The sequence below is a fragment of the Pteropus vampyrus genome, unplaced genomic scaffold (assembly GCF_000151845.1).
Source record: "Pteropus vampyrus isolate Shadow unplaced genomic scaffold, Pvam_2.0 Scaffold58, whole genome shotgun sequence".
Lineage (NCBI taxonomy): Eukaryota > Metazoa > Chordata > Mammalia > Chiroptera > Pteropodidae > Pteropus > Pteropus vampyrus.
The window spans coordinates 9,129,655-9,148,521 of NW_011888839.1; the positions used below are offsets into that span (position 1 = coordinate 9,129,655).

Consider the following 18,867-nt stretch of genomic DNA (forward strand, 5'->3'; position numbering starts at 1 on the left):
CTTGAAGAAATCACTATACAGTGTGATGAAAGGATAGAAAGATAGTGAGATTTACTTTACACCATGGTATAGCCTTTGGTACCTTTTGCATTTTGTACCAAATGCACAAGTGCCCTATTTTTCAAATTAAATGAAACCAATACAAATCAGCAGATGAACTTTATTTCCCCCGAATTTCTTGTTTCTGATCATAGCGCATGAGAACTGGAAAAGATATATCAGTTTCAACTCATTTTACAGAGACAGAAACTAAATTCCCAAGAGGTTATTCATCAACTAGTATTCCTTTCCAGAAAAAATTAGGAAAAATAGAATATATCTTCTAAATAAAATTTTGTAAATACTTAATAGAAAATACCCACATTGCTAACCAAAATGAATTTTAACAAGCTTCTTTTTAGGCTAGGTTACTAGTTTGAAATGAATGACTTATTTAGGACCAGATCATTACACAGAAATGAAAGAGATTTTCTTTAAGAATGGCCAAAATTGTACGTTTGGTCACTCATTTAAAGAACCTTACATTTACCATAATTTTGGTAATTTTACACAATTCGTTTATCAGCTTTGCTCTGTGTGACCTCATTTTCTCAAGGAGAAAGAACTGATTCTTAGTCTTTAATTAATTAGTGGCATAACCTGTGTTTTCTGTAATAGTTTACTAAAAAAACATAAATCTCAACCATTAGGATAAGGAGAATGAAAGGAAAGAGATAGGAGAGGGAAGCAGAGAAGAGAAGAATTTCGGGAAAATCAGGAAAAGGACTCCCCTACGAATACAAAGATATTTAGAGATAATGCCTCCTAGTGCTGCAGTCATTTTGGTATTCTTTCCTTTGTTATAAGAGAACGCTTCTGATCCAGGCCCATTTTCACAGAACCACTAAATCTAGGAGCTCGGGGGGATTTTTGAAATTCTCTAGTTTGTTTCTCTCATCTAACAAGTGACAAAAACGAGTTTAGAAAGGCAAATTGAAGTGTTTCTTTCCCTTTTTTTTAAGCTGACAAAGTGGTTAGTAAAAAAGCTTCAACCAGATTTCAGATTTCCAGGCTCTGAACAGAAGCCATTCGTTGATGTTGTTTTCATATATAAATGTGCAAAAAGCTTGTATAGAATGACAGCTTAGGTTCCTGCTATGACTTTTCAAAGAAAGAAAGAAAGAAAGAAAGAAAGAAAGAAAGAAAGAAAGAAAGAAAGAAAGAAAGAAAGAAAGAAAGAAAGAAAGAAAGAAAAGGAAGATGAAAACCCTCTCCTTATTTGTACTCTGGCACTACAGGTTTTAATTGCTGACCAGGTTACAGCCTCATAGGCATAAATAAACCGGTTCCTTCCGTGTCTGAAACCAAGCTACCACTTGCTGTACAAAATGAATCAATTATCTTTAGAAGCAAGCACATGTCCCCTGCAACATTTAAGGCAACTCAATTTCTATTAGTTTTTGTTTCTTATAGTTATTATTGGTTTACTGTGGAATTGGAAAGAAAAGCCACAAACCACATTTGGCTTTATTTTCTGCAGCTACCTAAAACATGAGGCAGTGATGTGTGTGCACGTGTGGTGTGTATGTCTGTGTGTATGTAAGTATGTGTATGTGTGCTGAGTGGTATGTGTGTCCAAGAGGCAGGTGTTTGGGTTGAGGTTGAAGAGAGGTGGAAGTAGATGTTAACTAGTTTTCCCAGTATTTATGCTTGAAGCCAAATAATCATGTTCTTACCAGAATGTGATTTAAAAAGATACAAGGCAGAACTACATCCTGTACTTTGGTGATAACACTTATCATAATACCAAGCTACTTTCTTGACAGCTTAAAATTTGTTGGTGATGGAGGGGGTGACCATTTAAACCATCACATGGTGATATTTAAAACCAACTTCAATTTAATTTTTATCTGTTCTTAGTCTCAGAGATTTAGACAAAGTTGGCTCTCAGCATCCATCGAAGGAAAATGATTGCAGCTGGGGTACACACAGCTTTCACTCAGCAGTTGTGGGTTTATATAGCTTTGGAAATACAAAGTGTTGATTTAAGTTGTTGATGCTAATTCTGTGTATAAAGTAAAGGGGAAAATCTGTTATCGTTCTCTCAGAAACCAAACGTTCACAGTATAAGCTGACAAATATTTGTTATGATTTAGTGTTATTTTCATTTTCTCTAAGCATTACTCAGTGTGTGAATATTTAAGGCAAGCGAACGTGTCACATAGACAGAGCAACGAGACCTTTTTTGCCTTGTTCAGGGCTGTGTCCCTGGCACCTAAGACAGAGCCTGGCACAAATGGAGGTTAAATCAATGCAGGAAGGAAGAAGTCAGATGTTTGGTGATAGAATACTGAAAGTTTAGAGCCAAACAGACTTTCCCCTTCTATTTTATAAATAGAGGTCAACCCAAAGTCTTTAAATGACTTGTCTTTGAATCACACTGCTTTCTGTGACCACCTCCCCACCCCCCGCCATAATCCAAGCTTTTTAGGAGAGCATTTCGGACCTTTCACAATTGAGCATTTATTTGCTTTGGTCTGGCTTTTATACTTTAAAACTCAACAATATTAAGCAGCCAACTCTCTGACACAGTGTACTTTAGTTCCATAGGTTTCACAAAGAGCTCTTGAATGCTAATTTGGTCCATCCACAGAGCTCGGCAGGTAAGACCAGTTCTCTACCCTTGAAAAGCTTCCATGCTGGTATAAGAGGTAGACTCACAAATACTTTCTTTAGTCCATCACTCTTCCATCAGATTAGGGCCCTGGCTATAAGTTCTCATAGCTCTTGATACTTCAGCACTCACAGTACACGTTAGCCCCCAACATCTTTCCTGATCAACAATAAGCTTCCGGCAAGACAGGTGCTATGTTCCCACCAGACTGCTGGTCTCTAGCATTTACAGCATACACTGAACACTCAGTAAATATTGTGGATGGAAAAGAGGGAAAAAAGGAAAAAGGACATGTGGCAATGCTTGGACATATGCACAGGGTGCTCTGGAAATTTGAGGAAATTTCTAGAAAACTTCAGGTAAAGCTTCTTCTGGAGCAGTAACTTGAAGACTGAAGAAAAGCTATCCTCTAAAAACAGGTGGAGGAAGGATCTTAAGCAGTAGGGATGCTGAAGAGTTGTGGAGGTGGAGAAATAACATGCCAAGGGATATGGAGCACAGCTAGAGAGCACTGTTACAACTGTTGTAGAGCACAAACCTGGATGCAGCATTTCATTTACGCTTGGAAAATAGGTCATATATGAAACACAATATTTTTACATGTCAGAGCTTTCAAAACTCAACTATACATTGCTATGAAAAAACTAGCTCACTGTTTTCTTCTTGGCCAACCGAAGATCACACTGTAAAAGTAGGTCTGTGATATACGTTATAAAAATATATCCTTTACTAAAAAATCTCTTTTATTTGGTAATTTTTTTCTTTGCACATTTAAACAAAAATATTTAGTTTCTTTTTTGCAAAGTTCTGTACATAAAAGTAAATATACAGAAACAACCCTCAGTAATCCTCACTGGCGGGCTCACCGTTTACAAGGAAGACTTACAGTGATTACTTAAATTTATGAAAAAAAATGGGAATGCTTTTTTAAGTTAAAAAATTATGTGACAGAACCTCTCACTCCCCCAGGTTTCTGTACTTGTCATTTAAGAGAATTTCTCTCTTTTGAAGGTATTGGGGATAAAATGTCCCTCCCTTAGGCTCACTTGAGCCTACTTCACTTGAGGGGTACCATAACTGCTAAGTAACTAGACAAAGGGACCCTCTCAAGGGTAACCCACTCTCCCCCTCACTCCAGTAGAAATTGCCAATGCACAGGCCCACACTCTGCTCCCCTCCCTGAAGGGAGCCTACTGCAGATGCCGAGCCCTTGCAAGAGTCCAAGTTCCCTACGCCCACTGGGAATAAGCTCAATTCAAGCTGAGTGGGGGTAGTCTTTGGAAAAAGCTTTGTTTTCCAACCCAGCTTTAACAACAATAAAATTGATATGACGCCTATGACTATTTTGCAATTATCTTAGAATCCTGAAAGGAGAGGCACATGATTAAGTGACTTCTCTAAGTTCCCAGACCTGGGACTTGAGCTTCAGCCAATTTGGCACGAAAAGTATGATTCATGGACCGGTATTATCAGCATCATCTGGGAGCTTGTTAGAAATGCGAATCCTCAGGCACTAACCCAGATCTATAGAACCAGAATATGCATTTTAACAAAGACCTCTGCTGACTCCTGAGCACCTTCAAATTTGAGGAGATCTGCTATAATCCACTATACTTTTTCTCTTTAACCTCAATAAGGAATCTGAATATTATTCTAAGGCCAGTGGAGAGCCAGGAAAATGTCTGAAGTAAGAGAATGGTAAAATCAAATTTGTTTTTAGATCAATTTTTTTAGGTCATGACTCTGGCTTCAGTATGGGGAATGCAGGAGAAGAAGGCAATTTTGGAGGCAAGGAGACTGGTGAGAGACTCTTGCTAACCAAGTAAAAGAAGATGGCAGTCTGAAATAGGGTGGTGGCAATGACTGACCAAGGAGAGAAGTAGGTGAATGTATAAGGTAGTGCTGACAGAATGGAGATTCTTTGGGTATGTGATCAAGGAAAAAAAGGAGTTAGTTCACCCCAAGTTTCTGGCTTGCGCAGCTGGTTGCATAATGGTGTCATTTACTGTACATGAGTTTATTTGGGAGAAACAGGGTGGGCAACAGGAAAGGGAAATAATGAATTTACTTTTAGATTAAAATGATAAAATTTGAGAGAATTGTGGGACAGCCAAGTAGAGCTATAAAGCCGAGATTGAAAATTCCTAGATTGAAAACATAAAAAAAACCAAACCAAAGAGATGGGGCAGGGAAACCATGTAAATTACTTGGGCATTTTGAAAAGGGTCTCACGGCAAACTCTACGTCAAAATTTTTGCCTGACTTGTCTTTGATGTTTCTCCCCTCTCTCCCATTGTATTCACTGAGTCCAAACCTACTCTGGGCAGTCCTGTACTTGGCAGACAATTGGATATATAGATCTGTAGCTTAGAAAAAGTATCTTAGCCAGAAATAAAGATTTTGGATCTATAAGCATATGGAATAGATATTAATTAAAGCAATGAAATTGCCCAGAAAGAGAAAAGGAATCTAGGATATAGGAGAGAAGTAAAACAGTCTGAGAATAGTGGTCTTAGAAGTAAGAGGAAAACCAGGAGTTTGATATCATGGAAATCCTGGTAAAGAGTATTTCAAGATGGGGAAAGAGGAGAATAGGGTAAAATGCTTTTGAGACATCAAGGAGATAGAGAATGAGAAATATCTGCTGGATTTAGCAATGCACTAGTGATTGATAACTTCAGTGAGTGCTAGGGAAAACTGATGAGGACTAAAGCCAGAGTGTGAGAGATTGAGAAGGGCAGGCTAAGGAAGTGGAGGTACTTAATAGAGTGTAGATAATTCTTTTAAAAGATTGACCTTTGAAACTGATTGATCTATGAAATGAGGGCAACTGGAGGAGCCCAAGGATAAAGAAGCTTTTCAAGACGGGGAATTTGAACATATTTAAATACTGATGGAAGGAGCCAATAAAGAAAGAAAGATTAAAATCTGTGATCTATATAGTGAAGGGTATAAGATAATAATTTAGGCATTAATTTAGCTCTTCCTTTTTATGTTACAATCTACCAACAGGTCGCTACGGGGATTCTGAAGGATGGCCAGAGAAACAGGAAGATCTCACTGCAGTCATCCTTTCCACGTTCTGGGATCTTTAAAGGCTTAATCGTATCACCTTTCCATTCTATGCGTTGCTTCCGCAAAAGGAACTGTTCTGCTCCTTGAATCTTCTACTTTTATTTCCATGACACATTTCCCAGAACAAGGCCACCACGAATTAACTAAGCAGCTGATTTGGATATAAACCCTTAAATGTCATCTTTAGCTAAATTCCTTGCCTTAACCTCACCTACCTTTAGGTGAGGACAGTTTAGAAAAACAGTTTAGGCATATTTCCACCCTAAGCCTTTAAAAGATTTAGTGAACCGGGTTCCAGGCTATGTCTGAAGCTGAGGTTTCATGGAGAATAGTGAGGACCCCAGAGAATACTCAAGGGTAGATTTCAGGAGTCTCTCAATGTCATCAAAAAACTATTTGCAATGGACTTTTCTTCCGAGAAGAGGATCCATTGAGTCTATGAAATTAAGAGGATCTGTGATCCCTAAATACTCTGATGTGCAGATAGATAAATGCTCAAGCTGATCATTTTGGAGGGATTTAAGACGTGGCAGGAAGGAGCCCTCCTTTTTCCTATCCTTCTCTTCATAGTTCCTTTCAGGGTACCAAAAGGTAAGAAAGAAAAATGGCGACAACTAGAGAGGAAAAAGACAATTACAAGAACATGGAAATGCAAGTTTGTTTAACTGATGTCTGATTCAGAACTTCTCATGTGAACCCAAGTATTTGGTTTTCAATTCTAAAGAGATCATGTTTCCTAGATTGAAAACATAAAAAACCCAAACACACAAAAAACAAATCAAGTTTTCTCCAACGTGTTCTAGAAAACCACTTATTTTAGGTATTATAGTAGAAAGTTACTAGGCTTGTCTAAGGAACTCAAATTAATCTAGCTTTACTCAAAATATTGTTGGTAAGTATAATAAAAATAAGGGCTAAACTTGTCAGTGAGGTGATGTTACATTAAAATACAAATCTGCTCCTCTTGTTTAGGTAGAACAGTCCCAGAATTGGCAACTAATGATAACGTGTGGGAATAAATAGAACAAGTGTAGAAAACAGACATCAGAGTTTACCTTCCCCATCAAGCCATTTGGATTATGGCTTTAGGCATATATCATAACAAATATGTTAAGAAATCTCTTGTGTGATACATGTGTTTGCAATATTTGTGTTATATTTTAATCCATATACTTTGCTAATAAAAATGCTAGACTTTCTACATGACAATATTGTAGATGTGAAATGAAAGCAAAAATGCCTTGAGGATTTTCTTGCATTTAATTTATAAGAATTACAGATTTTATTAATTATTCTTTTTAGTTTTCACAGTTCTGGAGCCCAAATTGACAGCTGAGAAGTTGCATTTGATTTTCAAATGGATGACAGACACCAAAGACGGTCTGACTAAAATAGTGAGGGAGAAAGCATAAACATATGGGACTGATGCTTGTACTTAAGTTTAACGCTCTCTCTGTTTCAAGGAGCAATGCTTTAGATTCATGTAGTGTATTCATAGGCCAGACACACAGACCACAGACATTTTAATCTTAGAATATCAATGATTATGAATAGTCTCTATGCCTGCTTCTGGAAAGTAAGCAGTTTTTTTTTCCTTGAAAATAGCAGGCATCTCACTAACTCACTTAAAATCTGTAAATGACTTCCAATTGTGCTATAGATATATAAATCCAGCCATAAAATGACCTTGGTGATAAAGTTAGTCATTCAAATATATTAAACCAAAGAAAACCCCAGAATCTCACCACCCCCTCTTATGACAATGAAGCTATACCCCCATGAATACAGCCTATTTTCAGAACTTAGGAGGCAGCTCCAAAGAGTTATTTGGTCACTATGTTGCCTCCACACATATATCATCAAAATGAAAAATCTAAAAAGCCCAGAATATAAAGTTTGATAACTGTTGGATCAAATGACTTTAAAAAGTTTCTAAGAAACTTCAAGATCTATACTTACTTGCCAAATGTAATTTTTCTCTTAAGCAGTCACTAGAAAGTTTATAAGACTCTCTTTCAGTTAAAATAAATTAAAGGAGCCAAAATACTATGTAAAACACATAGGAAACATTAAAGAAAACAAAACTTACTTTTTCTTAGAGCCGCTTCTTCCTGTAATTTAAACAGTATGAAAGGAGACTGTATGATGATTTCTTTTTCCTTTAACACATTCATATGTCAACTCCAAAAGGAACAGAATGAGCCACCAGAGCTATCTGAGGGGCCCTCCTAATTGCAGCTTTTTCAACTTTGTAGAATAAAATAGGAGAGTTAGTTGGTCTCCTCCAAGTCTTGTGACATGTGCACATAGCTGACTCCTACTGGGTTGAAAAAACACTTCTTGTCAATTTTACTGAAGACTGTGAGGAACAAGTTCTCTGCAGGACATCCTTAAAGGGCAATCCTGTCAGGATTAGTATTTGAAATATCTGGATAAGTTCCAAAAAGTTTAAACTGCAGACTACACCCACAGATACATACACTTGAGAAATTCCCACTACCTAGGCTAAATTAAGGGCACATTTAAATTAAAATTTTTTTTTAAAGGATAATGAATTTTCTGTTTCCTTGATTAGTCTGTTTTTGTTGTTGTTGTTGTTTTCTGGTGACTATCAGAACCCTTCTTTTAGGTCAGAAATGAATGAACTACAGAGATTTTCTGTTAAACTATCTGGAAAGAGATGAAGCCCCATTTCTTACCTGCAGTTTTTGATAGCTTGAGAGATGACCTTTGGGTTGTGGCCTCTATCACTGCCTTCTTGGGAAATTTGGGAACTTTGAGCCTTGGATTTGACTCGAGTAACTCAAGATTGTTACCTGCTTCCTGCACCTGCCATGTGGACTGAGCAGTCTCTGCTCCTGTGTATTTCTCTATGAGCTGACAGCAATTGTTATGTCATATTCATGGCTGTATGACTTCATTTAAGCACAGACTCATCTAGTCTTTTGAAATTTTCAATTTAAAACATGAAAAGTAACTAGAGATTTCAAAAGTTGGATCTACAGAAATGTTTGAGTATTTAACTAATCCCAAACAGGAATTCTTAGTGGGTCAAACTGATTCACAAAGCAAGTGATATTTGCTCCTAGAATCTCTCTTTGAGGCTATTTCTTTGGTTTGTAAGGTGGAGTGAGAGAGGAAATGTTCTGTCTTCACTCCATTTGTTCCCAGACCAAACTCAAACTGTTCTTATTCTAAGTGCTAAAGGAATGATATATTAATATTTTCTGAGGTCAAACTCAAGTGTATACAATAAAAAAAGTTGACTAGGGAAATGCAAAGCCAACCAACTCTATGTTTTACTGTTCACCTGACTTTGATAATTAAGATATTATGAAAATGAAAACATGGTGACTAGCATGAACAAATTGATTCAGTGAAAGGACACAAGTACATTCAATTAGTAAAATAGATTTTAATCCTCATCATGCCAGTGCTAGACAGGCATTAATTTTCTCCTTTTATAAGTGAGGAAGTGGAGTCCGGGAGATAAAAAATTGCCTAAGTCCCCATCTAGTTATGGGGCTATTACTCTTTTTGTTTACATTTGTGTTTCCTGATAGGGTAATCTACATTCACTGATTCAACTTCTGATCCTCTTCTCTCTTCAACCCACTGCAATCTATCTTCCACTTGAAGAACTCCACCAAAAAATGCTTCATTAAGCTCATAAAAGATCTTAATTAGCACCCCCAAAGAGCACTGTCTTTAATCTTACCAGAAATTTCTCATCTTTAGCCATTTCAATAATTTTTTTTTGAAATTCTCTTTTCTTTTGAAAATTCTTTTCCTTGGTTCACTAAGCTACACTCTTGATTTCCTCCTTGGTCTTGGATCCTCTGCCTTCTCTCCCTTTATTCACCTCATCCTTTCCTAGAGCTTCAGACAGTCTTAACAGGAGTTAAGACAGAACATTTCCTCTCCCTGAGAATGCTTCTTCTTACACTCTCCATGGAGTGTAACAACAGTTAACAATTATATATTATGACTCCCAAGCTAATATTACTTTCTATTCTCAACTGATATTACTCTCTAAGGTTCTAAACCTGTATCCTGTTGTCTGTTGGCCATTGTTGTCTAGAGTTCCCCAGGTATCTCAAACACATATAAAGCTCTTCATCTTCTCCACATTCCAAACCTGTTAGTCCACTGTATTTCCCTTCTCAGGGCTTGGCACAATCATCCAACTGGTCAACTCAGATTCCTACCTTTCCTCACTTATTCTCCACCATTCATCCCTAACTTCTGTTGGTTCTACTTTTATTAGCTCTCAAATTTCTCATCACCCTGCATTTCCTCACTTGGATTGTTGTATCAATCATTGAACAATAGGTTGCCTTGGTCTGGTGCCCTTCTATCATTTCTCTTTATCACTATAAAACAATATTTATTTAAAAATGTTTGTCAAATTATAAAATACATGCTGCTTGCAGAAAATCTGGAATAAGAACTGAAAAAAATTTTAACAATTTAAGATGACTTTCATTCCAAGAGATAGCCACAGCCCAAATCTTCATCCAACTCTCTTCAGATATTATGTATGCATGTATACGACTATACAAGAAAATGTTTCTGTAAATGTTTTTATGCAAATTTGAGTTACATATTAAATTAAAAAACCAAGACCACATTGCATATAACTCTGTATCTTTTTTACTTAATATACTGTGATTTGCTAAATCAAGTAAATATTTTTAAAGTGGTTATGAATAATGGCTGCAATATAATGAAATACATTATAGGCTAGCCCTCCCTCTCTCTCTCTGATTTGTTTTCTTCAACACCAAAAGTTACCTTGAGCATTTATAATGTATGAATCACAAGGACTTAGATTTAAGAGGGAAAGAGGGAAAAAATATAGCACACTCGTTTTATGTTCATTTACATTTATCAGATACTATTTAAACAAATATATTTTCTATTCTGTGTCATGCCTTCAAGCAGTTATCTAAACTGTAAGTCTATATAATAGGTTAAAGGCTACATTTTAGGTGAGTAAAGAGAAGCTCGGTAGGAAAACAATTTGATAAAGTGCTTTCTCTTCTTTACATTGAATAACAAGAAACAAGAGTAAACCTTTGGCACCTTTGTCTTAGCTTCACTAGTCAGATAGGGGGTTTTTCTTGGTGGACTAACATTTGAATAAACAAAATTATTTCAGGGCCTAGCAGAGTGCCACCTTTCTATGCAAGATCTGTTGTCCATGTTTCTCTTCTACTAAAGGCTGGGGAAAAGACCTCTCTACACATTTTTAAGTCTACATTTTACTCTTCAGAAAAGGGATACATTATTTCACAAGTATATACATTTTAAAAGATTTTGGTTAATTGTCAAACTGCCTTCCAGAATGGGTGACCTTTCTAAAAGACAAATCTAATCATCTTATTTCATTGGTTAATGGAATCTTAAAGCCTCTCTTGCTTTCAGGATAATGGTTAAATTTTTAGTTTAGTGTAAAAGGTATTTCATGATTCCCCTCTGGTCTCTCCAACTTCATCTTACACTACTTCCCCAAACCATTTATTTCTCATACTTTAGGGTTTTTTAAGTGTCTCATTTCATATTAACTCATGCCTTAGTACTTCTGAACCTTCTTTCCTCTTTCCAGAAATGCCTGCTTCCTTTTCCCTATTTTCGCCAGGGTAGTGTTGTTTTTCCTTCGGGACTCATTTCAGGTCATCTCTAGTCTGCTCAATTCCCCACCCAGCTGTGCAAGGCAGTTTGACTTTCATTTCTTCTTCCACAAATTCCTGATTGCTTCTCTCAAAATACTACCTGTATTAAACTATAATTGTTGAATTTTGCCATTTTCATGAAAGCAAGGCATATTTTTAAGATTTACATTAGTTCTCCCAATAGCTGTCATACAGGATCCAGATTGTTGAATCAAGCATTTAAATTCCCTATCCTCCCTTTCTTCCATTACACCACAACATAATCCCTTCCTTCCTGCTCTTAAAATACATATCCAGGTTAAGTTTTATTACTAATCACTGAAGAGAAATAGATGTTAAATAGAAGGAGGCCTGGTAAAACAAATATGACACAACACTGAGAACTCATAAAAATTTAATATGTTTAGTTATTCCATTTTTCATGATGTAAATGGAATAAACACTGTGATTCTGAAAGCCTGAAAGTCAGGGTCTCGTTCTTAGATGGTTTGGAAGAAGTGTCTCCTGAGTTCTATTTATTCTTTTGTTTTGCTTAGGGTGACCTTCATGGTAGAGCAATTTGTATGACTTTGAGGGCTATTTTAATAGCCACTTTAGTAGTGCTCCCAGATTTCTGTGGAAAATGAATCTTCTAGAGGTTATGTTTTTATTTATTCTTCCATATACACTGGGGTAAAGGAATCATTGGTATGAGTCAAATAAAGCAAACCTTCCATCGTTCCCACTCCCCGTCCAACTCACATTTTCTTGATAGAAAAAAATCCCATTTGACCCTGGGTTGAATGGCATTTTTGAGGAAGAAATGAACTGTTTGTTCCTTCTCAACCTACAGTACGGACTATATATACTTCAGATACTAAAGTACATTCTCTGAAAGGTTTGCGACGGTTCTACATTCAGGTTAAACAACTTCTACATTTATTGTTTTAATTTAGCAGTAAGGCCTTTTGAAAAAATACATTGTGATTTTGATAAGATATGCCATTCTTCATCGAATCTTTCTGATGGCCAGAAGTGGGTTTCCTTGATTTTTCAAAAACACATGGTCTAGAGATGAAACACATGAACATGAATACCCAGGCATGTTATTCAAATATCTCTATTGTATCTGCAATAGAAGGAAGAAGCAGATAAGAGTATAATTGTACATTTGCTGCAATTGAGCTAAATGAAAATGTTACTAAGGTGAAATGGTTTATGAATGGCAAACTTTCATGAAATGAAACACACCGAAGACTATGGAACTATTTTCATGTAAGAAAAATAGAGTAAAATGCTCAGAGTTAAGAATTAAAAATGTAAAAACGTAACCCATAGATCAATTAATCCTAGTAATAATTAAAATAATGGAAGCTTCAAAGTACCAGAAACTTTATTAAAACAAGAGGCAACTTTATTTTAAATAACATTCTTAAATTTGCCCATTAAGATCATTTAACAATTATTTAACATTTAACAATTATTTTATTAATGAAATTAGATTTTTACATACAAAATCAGCTATATAATTTTATTTACAAAAACAATAAAAAACTTTTATTTACTGTGAAAAAATAAGAACCATTTTGATAAATGAAAATATTTAATGCAAAGAAGAGAATGGTTTTCTTTTTATTTGCTTCATCATCTCTTCTATTTTTATTTTCACAAATTAAGAAAGTCTGAATTTTTTTTGATTATCTTTGATCTAGTTTGACAAAAGATATGGATTACTTTGGTACCTGCTGAAACATAAAGTTCTTAAGACTGAATAAAAAAATTATGTTGGTGTTTAATATTTTGGAAGCTGAATAAACAAATAAAACTAATAGAAGTTTGTGGTCACAGAGGATTTGTCATATTTCTTTTGTTGCTCATATGAAAATACATTAATAAAAAATTACCAATGAAAAAACATTTTAAAATTTGTTACATTCCTATCAATTTTAATAATTAGTCTGCAATTATATAATTCCTTTCACTCAGTATTAACTCTGCCTAGAATCAGAGGTAGACTGATCTTTGTATTCACACATTTTAAAACAGTTTTAAATGCCATATAAGGAATTATATAAAATAGTCTGTTTTTAATATTTGAGATTTGATTTACTGTTATAATCAAGTTAAATTCTTTTTTGATATGTAATAAATTGTTGCTTAAAACTCATTAAGTTCAACTGATTACTCCAAAGAATTATTTTGGTTTTAATTTGTTTAGTTTATTTAGTTTAGTTGTAACTACTAATAATCTTTAGAAAACAAGAATACCTCTTTTTAAAAGGATTTCAGTTTTTGAAAAAAAGAGTTTCAGTGATTTAAATGTACTTATAAACCACCCTACAACAATTAGGTGCTAGAGTGACTACTGATATATTAAATGAAATTTAGAAATGCAACCTGGGTTAAAGAAAAATATGTGCACAAAATTTTTAGTTATCTCAATGTTAAAATGTGACTTACGCCTACTAGCAGTGTTTTATTTTTTCTCTTACTCTTGTTAGCATCTTGTTTTAGAATAGAGCTCCGCTAGGTGTTCTTCTGCATCCCTTAAGCCCTCAATCACATAAATTCACTTCTGTGGAGGAGACAGGATAATCTGCCGGAAATAACGCCAAGGTGATAAAAAATATATGTATACATATTTTGCAAATTTCTATATTTTAAGTTTGAAGCATTCTCTATTAATTTTAGAATAAAATATGCAATTTTTGGTTTTGAAATGTGGAGAGTTTTTTCTTTTTTTTAAAAAAAGACCACTTTTTAAGTTTCTAATATGTATAAATATAATAATGTTGCTTGAAATCTAATAACACAACAAATGAGCTCTTTTCTAGAAATGAAAGATATCAGGAAATTTATTCTTCACTCAGCATCTGGAAAGAAAATAAACCTAAAATATATAATTTTTAGAAATATAATGTCAAAAAGAAATCTGTGGAGAACACAATTTACAAAAGTTTGCATTTTTATAAGATTTACATTGAATATAATACTACTGTTTTAACTAAATTGTGTGTGTGGGAGGGGCTGTTGCAGGGATCAAGGATTATGAATATTTTTTTTTAAAACCACTCACCACTAACTTTGGGAAAATATTTTCTATATGGAAAAAGTAAATTAATATTATTACTCTTCTGTCACAGATGATTTTCTGGATTTGAGAACGAGGTCTTTAATAGATGAAGAAAGTTCTTGAAGCTCTTTACGAGTAGTACTGGTGATATCTTCTTGTTCTTTGTCTAATTCATCACTCAAGGGATCATCTCCTGGCCCAGTCTTCTTATTTTGATTAACTAAATGCTTTACAACCAAACCTTGATACTTAACCAAAAGAGTATGCTGATCCTGTGAAAAGAGAAAGGACTTAACAAAACAAAGTAGGATTTGTTCAACCAATACACATTAAAGGTTTTCATCTTTACAAATCATAGGCCATACAGGTAGAAAGCTGAATCAAGCAAGGTCCTTGCTCTCAAGGAGTTTACAGTTTAGGAGAGAGAAAACACAAATACAGATTATTTTAATAGTTGATTAAGCTAGGTTCTATCATCAAAGATATAGTCAAAGTGCTATGGAAGTTCAAAGAAGCCAAAATTACTTTTAGCTGGAGTTTCTCAGAAGAATTTATGTAGAATACGACTTTTTGAGCTTGCCCTAGAAGGAGAGTTAAACCTGAATAAACTGAAATGGAAGACTGGACATTATTATGACTTTTCTGAAAGCTTAATTTCCAAATTCATAATATCTTGACCATAGATCTTACAGGACCCTAAAAGATTCTTGAGCTATACTGAGTTTTTAAAATCAGTCTCCCAATTTGCTGTTCAATTCATAGGGACAAGAAAATGATGTTAATATGTCTTGGTGTTCACAATGATTCATATCTATCCATTTAAAATATTCAGAATCTAAAAGCTTTAAAAGCTTTAAGTGCATTGAAAATGTAATACCTCTGGAATTTTATTACTAAGAAAAGCAATGATCTGAGGGACACATCTTCCAGGTGCATGGAGCATGCTGTGGGTTGAGAACTGAAACAACAGGACTGAAGTGAGGTGCAGAATAAGAGCAGGGTCTTCTGTGACTTTTAGCTGTTCAGCCAATGCTTGTCGATGCTGGAATAGTATCTGCCTAAACAAAAATAAAAACACACAAATTTTCACCAATTTCAGTTCTTCCCTTCTGTATTCATTTTTGTCTTCTCTAGTTTAATTAACTAGTTCTATAAACATTTCAGGGGACTTTTAAAATATGGGATATAGACATACATAACCCTAAATGGCATGGATAAATAAATACGCTAGAAAATGATAGAAAAAACAACATAGCAGGGATACTCAAAGTATGCTTTTTATTTTGAGTAGCTGGGGATCAAAGAGAAGTGCACTGATTTAAATACGTTTCTTATAAAGAAGGTCTCAAAGCTAATAAAAAGTTCCCAGGCTTGAACAACTATGGGGTTAAGGAACTCTGCTACCTAATCAAGACAGGTCAGAGAGAAACACTGAAGAATATTAAGACTAAATATACTTGAAAGTCTACAACCATTTACATACAACAGTTATCTATGCAAGATTCAGATAGTCATATTCCATTTCAGACATGAATTATAACACATCTTAGAATTTATTAATAATATGGATTAATTCAATGTTACCTTTCCCTTTTTTTGTCTCCCCTTTTTACCATAATATCACAAGTTTCTGCTGCAGAATCCAGACAAGAAAGAAAGTCTTCTATGCTCTGAAAAGGTATTTAATACAATTTACTTTTATAAACAGGTTGCCTAAAGAAATGCAGCCATTTAATACTGTTTTATAATTTTATACCTGAAATATAATTTTTAAATAAGGTAATTTTTTCATTAAATTTGAAATTATAATTTAGGACTTTAAATTGTAATTTAGGACTTTAAGAAGATAAATTGCCTCCAGCTTGGCCTACCCCTTCACCTCCCAAAGAGGTATCTGAATATACTTGAAAGATAGTGCAGAATACTAGTTTTAGATTTGGTTTATAATTATTTTGATAAAAAATTTACTCAAAGATCACAAATTCTAGCTCCAATATCTAATAGAATCAAACTTTACTTACCTTTTCATTCAGGGAGCTATGGAGTTTTGTGAGGGCTACTTTAGTTTCTTCTGATAATTTACTTAAAATTTTTTTTCTTCCCTATGGGGGGAAAAATTCTTTAGGTATTGTATCTTTAACATGTGGTGGATATAAAGACAAACAAAATGAAACAAAAAAAGTATACTTATTACTATAACGGAATGTTGAATGGAATTTATCTTTGTTCTTGAATTTTAGGTATTGCACTATAAATCTGTTCCCCATTCTAAGGAATAAGCTAAATTCTTAGTCTCTAAAGTACTATAAAGATGATGTATTAAAAAAAACTTTTTATGCTAAAAACATTCTCAAATCAGAGTTAGCCAAGAGTCAGTCAAAGAGGCTAGATGAAGCCCTACTCCTCCTATCTGCTTCAGAAGTATAAAAAGAAAATGAGAGGATGAAAAAAAGAGAGAGGAGAGAGAGAGTGTGCATGCACAAGTGTATTCTCTTTAGAAATTAGATTAATTCTCTTTATAATTAGTCTGAATATTGAAATGAGATAGTGTCAATAAATGAAAATGACTGCAAAGTTATGAAATCTGGCATGAACATTGTTAAGGGGATTGCAACTCAGTAGGAAAAAGAGATGTGACATAACAATAATTAGAGAAAAAGAAAACAGTTGATTCCAAAGTAATTAAGCATCATAACTTTTAATAGACTGCTTATATTATCAATCTGACTAGGAACTATATATAAATTGTACTAAATTTGGCCTAAAAATCTTACATTTTTCCAAAAAACTCTTTCCTGTATTTTCTTTCCCTTTTAGACTGTTTCAGACGTGAAAAAATAAAATATGCTCAGGTCGCAAAACAAAACACATCAAGAGTGGCAAAGCACTAACATACTTCACTTGTAATGGCTGCAGGATCGTCAACTGCCATCATTAAATCCGAAGCTAAGAAGTTGAAAATGAGATTAGTGACATCAGTACATACAGTCTTTAGCAAATGCTTGGTAAGAGCAGTCTGTGTATCATCTGAAAAATAAAGGAGCTTTATTAAAATGAATGTCCAAGAAAAATTATGAGTATCAATAAATAAACAAATAGTATTAAGTATACCTGTAAAGAACTTCAGCCCTTTTTCAAATAATCGAATATTATTGTATAGGTTTGAAACCTCTTCTTGCAAGTCCTTGATTGTGCGCTTTCTGCCAGTTCCAGAGGCAGAAGTTGTTGAAGACATGAATACTGAACGTACCACCTCGAGGTAAATTTTATTAAGGGGTCTGTGCACAAAATAAATACATTTAGTTTATTAAGGCATACTGGATTTACATAGATAAAAAAATATTTTCTTCTATGGAAATAGACTTAAGAAAAGATCTCTACTTTTTAAAATAAATAAGATTAATTTGGAGAATACTTCACAAGAATTCGTCCTCCAATCTCAGGAATTATAACTTAGATGGATTATTTTTCTCAAATGTAAAGTACTCAAAGTTACTGCACTAAAAACAATAAAAATCAACGATAACAAAAACTTCAAATTCAACTCAAAGCAGCTTTTAATAGTTAATCTGGAGAACAGTAAACTATAAATCTGTTCCCCATCCTCAGGAATAATAACTTAAATTCTCAATTTCTAGAGAACTATAAAGATGTATTTGAAAAAACCTTTTTTATGCTTAACTCAGAAAAGATTATTTAAAGAAGTAATGGCAAATGATTAGTAGTTATTTCATTTTTTATATATGAAAATGATTATGTAATAGATTCATGCACAAAAAATATTCTTAAAATTTTAAAAATCTCACTACAAAATCTAAATTTCTAAATTCTAAAAGTTGGATGCACTGGGCTCCTGGATTGCATTTACAGCAGCTTACGCATTGGGACTAACTTGTGGGAAGACCACGTTAGTTAGTTATAGTCAAGTTAGACACAGTATCATTGACTTCTGTATAAAAACAAATTTAGTCTGGCTCATTTCAAGTTAGTGCTGTCTAAATTTATTCTCTTCAAAGGCAGTCTGTTACTTTATCCTTTCCCTAAAAGTGTACTATGTCAAATCTTGATAGAAAATCATATTTTCTTCCTTTTAGATGTTACTTTTCATGCTATGGAAGAGACCAGCCAGTCCCACTAGCACTGTAAGGTCAGCAAATGAAGACATCTCTACATTCTCCTCTTTCATTTCCCAAAGCACTTAAATGTTTGTTGAAATGCCTCTGTAGGCAAAGAAAGTCTAGAGTTTGGTGGCTAGATTAAATTCTAAGCTTTGAAAAGAAAATACCTAATATATATTTTCTATCATCTTGGTAAAAATTAGTAAATTTTTATTTACTAACTCACTGAATTTATATCATCAAACAGAAAAAAAAGTTTTTATACTTGCTTTATTAAGTACTCAGCAAGTTCAG

At 34.2% G+C, this 18,867-nt stretch overlaps 2 protein-coding genes across 3 annotated transcripts in view; both read right to left on the minus strand.

The window, feature by feature from the left end:
- FHL5 (four and a half LIM domains 5) overlaps positions 1–8,566 on the minus strand; it is a 28,492-nt gene extending 19,926 nt beyond the window's left edge. Inside the window, exon 1 of one of the 2 annotated variants that reach the window (XM_011360750.1) lies at positions 8,428–8,566. The gene's annotated coding sequence lies outside the window, so the exon portion shown is untranslated. Of the gene's footprint in view, positions 1–7,817; positions 7,991–8,427 lie in introns of those variants that run through there. The other variant, XM_011360751.1, reaches the window with a different exon arrangement.
- Positions 8,567–12,970: 4,404 nt separating this feature from the next.
- Positions 12,971–18,867, minus strand: part of UFL1 (UFM1 specific ligase 1) — a 29,095-nt gene continuing 23,198 nt past the window's right edge. Inside the window, exons 16-19 of the mRNA XM_011360752.2 lie at positions 16,477–16,557; positions 16,040–16,125; positions 15,333–15,513; positions 12,971–14,727 (exon numbers count right to left, since the gene is read on the minus strand). Coding sequence (XP_011359054.1) covers positions 14,509–14,727; positions 15,333–15,513; positions 16,040–16,125; positions 16,477–16,557 — 567 coding nt within the window. The 3' untranslated portion in view covers positions 12,971–14,508. The remainder of the gene's footprint in view (positions 14,728–15,332; positions 15,514–16,039; positions 16,126–16,476; positions 16,558–18,867) is intronic.